This window comes from Gekko japonicus, unplaced genomic scaffold (assembly GCF_001447785.1).
Source record: "Gekko japonicus isolate JY-2015 unplaced genomic scaffold, Gekko_japonicus_V1.1 scaffold1940, whole genome shotgun sequence".
In the NCBI taxonomy this organism is placed as follows: Eukaryota; Metazoa; Chordata; class Lepidosauria; order Squamata; family Gekkonidae; genus Gekko; species Gekko japonicus.
This window is the reverse complement of record NW_015162539.1, coordinates 332,181-337,109: the sequence shown is the minus strand read 5'-3', so window position 1 is coordinate 337,109 and position 4,929 is coordinate 332,181. Positions and strand designations below refer to the sequence as shown.

General features: G+C 50.5%; 1 protein-coding gene across 1 annotated transcript in view; it reads left to right on the top strand.

Moving 5' to 3' along the window:
• SLC25A42 (solute carrier family 25 member 42) overlaps window positions 1–4,929 on the top strand; it is a 28,612-nt gene that overhangs the window by 10,819 nt on the left and 12,864 nt on the right. The window contains exon 3 of the mRNA XM_015406313.1: window positions 2,750–2,775. Within this exon, the coding sequence (XP_015261799.1) occupies window positions 2,750–2,775 (26 nt within the window). The remainder of the gene's footprint in view (window positions 1–2,749; window positions 2,776–4,929) is intronic.

Below are 4,929 nucleotides of genomic sequence, written 5' to 3'. Positions count from 1 at the left end.
CTTTTTATATACTATATATATATATAAAAAAAGGTAAAGGTTCCCTTGCTCGAAAGCCAGTCGAATCCGACTCTAGGGTTGCGGTGCTCATCTCCGTTTCAAAGCCGAAGAACCAGCGCTGTCCGAAGACGTTTCCGTGGTCATGTGGCCGGCATGACTAAACACCAAGGCGCACGGAACGCTGTTCCCTTCCCACTGAAGTGGCACCTGTTTATCTACTTGCAATTTCTTGCTTTCGAACTGCTAGGTTGGCAGGAGCTGGAACTAGAGATGGAAGCTCACTGCGTCATGCAGCACTCGGGTCTCGAACTGCTGAATTACTGGCCTTCCACAGCCTGCAGTTCAGCATCTTAACCACTTGAGCCACCGCAGCTCCACTATATATATATATATGTAGGTTCTGGGTAGAACTGACAGTTGCCACGTCAGAATCACTCGGCTGCAGAAAAGCTGTAAATTTCATATATAAATATACAGCTTTTCTTTTTGTGCGTATGTATACACCCCCCAGTACACGATGGATAAAATGCTTTGATTCTGTACAATATAAAATGTAAGAGTTCCAGCATGGTACAGTAGTTGGAGTGTCGGACTAGAGTCTGGGAGACCCGGATTCGAATCCCTACCTTGCTGTGGAAGGAAGCTTGCTGGGTAACTTTAGGCCAACCACACACCCTCTTCCTCACCTACCTCACAGGGTTGTTGTTGGGACGGTAAAATGGAGGAGGAGAGAAGACCATAAGCTCCTGTGGGTTCCCGTTAGGGAGGAAAGTAGGGCATGAGGTGCGTTGAAAGGAATTGTTTGGCAGCAGTAAAACCAGATGAGGATGAGAACCAGCTAACATAGACTAGCTGCTGAAATCCCAGGAGAGTAGAAAGGTTTTCACCTGGCACCTAAAACTTAGCAAAGGAGGTGCCAGTAGTAATGGGAAAGGCATTCTGTTAGAAGCATAAAAAGGGTTGTGTGTGCCTGGCTCCCTGGCCCCTCCAGGGAGCAACACAAACCAGTCAGAAAAGAACAGTCAGTCAGGAATATCTTTTGATTGCTTTATTGCGCCATAAAGGGAGTGCTGACGGACTCAAATTAACATTCCAAGCCTCCATATATGAATTCGCACCGGCTGGTAGGCCCTGCCCCTTCTCCTTTACTGGATCCAGAGCTGACGACTCTTTCAGTTCCGCCTTCAGCGCACCATAAAACATACAATTCTTTGACATGGATCGTATGTGCATTTAAAATAGCTCATTAAGTCAACAAGCGACTTGGCTTGACAGCAGCACATGTGAAAGGGATCTGGGTGTTCTGGTTGATCACAAGCTAAACATGAGCCTGCAGTGCGATGTGGCTGTGAAGAAAGCTAATGCAGTCTTGGGATGCATTAACAGAAGCATTGTGTCCAGATCACGGGAGGTGGTAGTTCCACTCTACTCTGCTATGGTCAGGCCTCACCTGGAGTCCTGTGGTCTAGTTTTGGGCACCACATTTTAGGAAGGATGTTGACAGGGCTATTTTTGGGCAGGAACACACAGGAACGGCGTTCCGGCTGGCTTCAGAGTTGGCCATGCCCACTACAGCCAAAACCTCTGTGTGCGTGGCTACAGAGGGGAGACCTGAAGAGTGACCCCCCTCAACGACACTGAGACGTGCGGGCCGGGGAGGCCTGGAAGGATCAGATAGGCAATGCCTCCCTGTGCCTTCCCCGGCCTGTCCAAGGGCCAGCTTGCCCGAGTTCCCCACAGCCGCGGGGCGCCCGGGCAAGCTGCCTTCCCTTCCCTCCCCATCTAGGGGGGGGGCTTGCCCAGGTAAGCCAAGGGAAGGCATGGGGGTGTGGCCTAATATGCTAATGACTGTATTCTGCTATGGTCAGGCCTCGCCTGGAGTCCTGTGTCCAGTTTGGGCACCACATTTTAGGAAGGATGTTGACAAGCTCGAGCGTGTCCAGAAGAGGGCAACCAGGATGGTGAGAGGGGTGGAATCCAAGTCTTATGAGGAAAGGCTGAAAGAGTTGGGTCTGTTTAGCCTGGGAAAGAGAAGGCTTAGAGGGCGCACATGAGTGCAGTCTTCAAGTATTTGAAGGGCTGTCGTGTAGAAGATGGAGCGGATCTATTCTCTCTTGCTCCGGATTGCAAGACTAGATCTAATGGGTGGAAATTACAAGGGAGTTGATACCAGCTAAATATCAGGAGAAACGTCCTAACTGTAAGAGTGGTTGAGCAGTGGAACAGTCTGCCTCGGGAGGTGGTGGAGAGGCCCCTTCGCTGGACGTTTTCAAGCGGAGGCTGGACGACCCTCTTTCGGGTATGCCGTAGGGCTCTCTTTCGGCTCTGCTCCTGCAGCGTGCAGGGGGTTGGACTAGGTGACCTGCAAGGTCCCTTCCAACTCTAACATTCTGTGATTCTATGATAAGGTGGGTTAGATAATATTCATTCGTTTATTAGGCATGCGTGGTTGATTAGTGTTTATGTGAGCCAAGGCTATTCCTTGCCATCCAAATTCTTTACGCGCACACCCCTTTCCATCTTATCTCTAAGTGTGTTACTCTGCCTCTGCTTCTCAGGAAGGCCCATAATCCTGCCATTGTTCTACACAGTTACAGCCTGCTTCAGCTCATTCAGAATTTTAACCATTCACTCCCCTCAATTCCATGGAGGAGGTGCCACCACGAAGAAAGCCCTGCCCCTGCTTAGTCTGGCCCTGCGTCTCTGTGCCCTGCTGCTCACTTACATGGCTTCCCTCTTTCTCTTTCAGTGTCGTCGACTAGGTTTTCTGCCAAGGTAAGAGGAAATGCCGCTCTCCTTGCTTGGTGCAATCGCACAATCGAGTGGGTGTGGTCACTCTTTGGGTGGGGTAGGGTTACCAACTGTGACTTGGAGAGCCAGTTTGGTGTAGTGGTTAGGTTGTCTCAGGGAGAGGGAACGTTTGGGCCAGGGAAGAGAGAAGCGGTACTCCTTCAGAAGGCCCCGGTATCCCCTCAGAGGTCGGGTTCAATGTGGCCAAGTGGAAGGTGATGCACATTGGAGCCAAAAATCCTAAATATAAATACACACTGATGGGGTCTGAACTGGCAGAGACTGATCAAGAGAGAGATCTTGGAGTTGTAGTAGGTAACTCACTGAAAATGTCGAGACAGTGTGTGACTGCAATAAAGAAGGCAAATGCTATGCTGGGGATGATTAGGAAGGGTATTGAAAACAGATCAGCCAATATCATAATGCCCCTATATAAATCAATGGTGCGACCTCATTTGGAATACTGTGTGCAGTTCTGGGCACCACACCTTAAAAAGGATATTATAGCTTTGGAAAAAGTGCAGAAAAGGGCAACTCGAATGATAAAAGGGTTGGAACACTTTCCCTATGAGGAAAGGTTAAAGCGCTTAGGGCTCTTTAGCTTGGAGAAAAGACGACTAAGGGGTGACATGATCGAGGTTTATAAGATTATGCATGGGAAAGAGCAGGTAAAGAAAGAGGTACTTTTCTCCCTTTCTCACAATACAAGAACCCGTGGGCACTCCATGAAATTGCTGAGCGGTCGGGTTAGAACGGATAAAAGGAAGTACTTATTCACCCAAAGAGTGATTAACACATGGAATTCACTGCCACAGGAAGTGGTGGGTGCTACAAGCATGGACGGCTTCAAAAGGGAATTAGATAAGCATATGGAGCAGAGGTCCATCAGTGGCTATTAGCCACAAGGTATAGCTAGGGGCTCTGGGGCAAGTGATGCTCTGTCTTCTTGGTGCTTGGGGGGGGGGTCAACAGTGGGAGGGCTTCTAATGTCCTGGCCCCACTGCTGGACCTCCTGATGGCACTGGTATTTCTGGCCACTGTGTGACACAGAGTGTTGGACTGGATGGGCCTTTGGCCTGATCCAACATTGGCGTCTCTTATGTTCTTATGGGAGGCCTCAAGGAGGGTGCTGTGCCTTATTTGAAGGGAGGAGATGGGGGAAAGGGTTGTCTCAGCGCCCCAGACTGAGTGGGGGGGGGTGTTGAAGGGGGAAGCAACTCTAGAATCCGAGAGGCTGTTTGGGCGGAAGGAAGAGGGTGGGCCCAGCAGCTGGAGCATCTCAGGATGTCCCTGGAAGAGCATGACGCTCTAGTAATAAGAACCTCCTGGTGGTCCCCGCCCCGAGAGAGATCCGGCTGTCCTCGACTGGGCGCAGGGCCTTTTCGGCCCTGGCCCCCACCTGGTGGAACTCTCTGCCAGAGAACATCCATGCCCCGTGGGATTTACTACCTGTCCGTAGGGCTTGTAAGGCAGAGATGTTCCGCCAGGCCTTGATCTCACCCTCCCCCCTCCCTTTTTATTCCTGCATATCCCCTCCACGGCAGGGGGCTGGTGGGAATTACCGCCCTCCTGGATTGAGTGCTGTTTTTCCTGACTGTTTTTTAAAAAAAGTATTTTAATGTCGTTTTCATCCAATTGTATTGTGCTTAGCTTTGACGCAAGCTGCCCTGAGCCCTGCTCGCAGGGAAGGGCAGCCAGTAAATCAAATATAATAAATGAGAGCCAGTCCGGTGTGGTGCTTAAGTGTGCGGACTCTTAATCTGGGAGAACCGGGTTTGATTCCCCTTCTCCTCCCACATGCAGCGGCTGGTGTGACCTTGGGTCAGTCACAAGTTCTCTCAGGGCTGTTCTCTCAAGAGCAGTCCTCGAAAGAGCTCTCTCAGCCCCACCTACCTCACAAGGGTGTCTGTTGTGGGGAGGGGAAGGGAAAGGAGTTTGTAAGCCTCTCTGAGACTCCAAGTGAAGGGCGGGGTATAAACCTTCTTCATGATGATGAAGAAGAGAAGAAGAGATTGGATTTATCCCCCGCCCTTCACTACCCGAAGGAGTCTCAGAGTGGCTTACAAACTCCTTTCCCTTCCCCTCCCCACAACAGACACACTGTGAGGTCGGTGGGGCTGAGAGAGCTCTTGACATAAA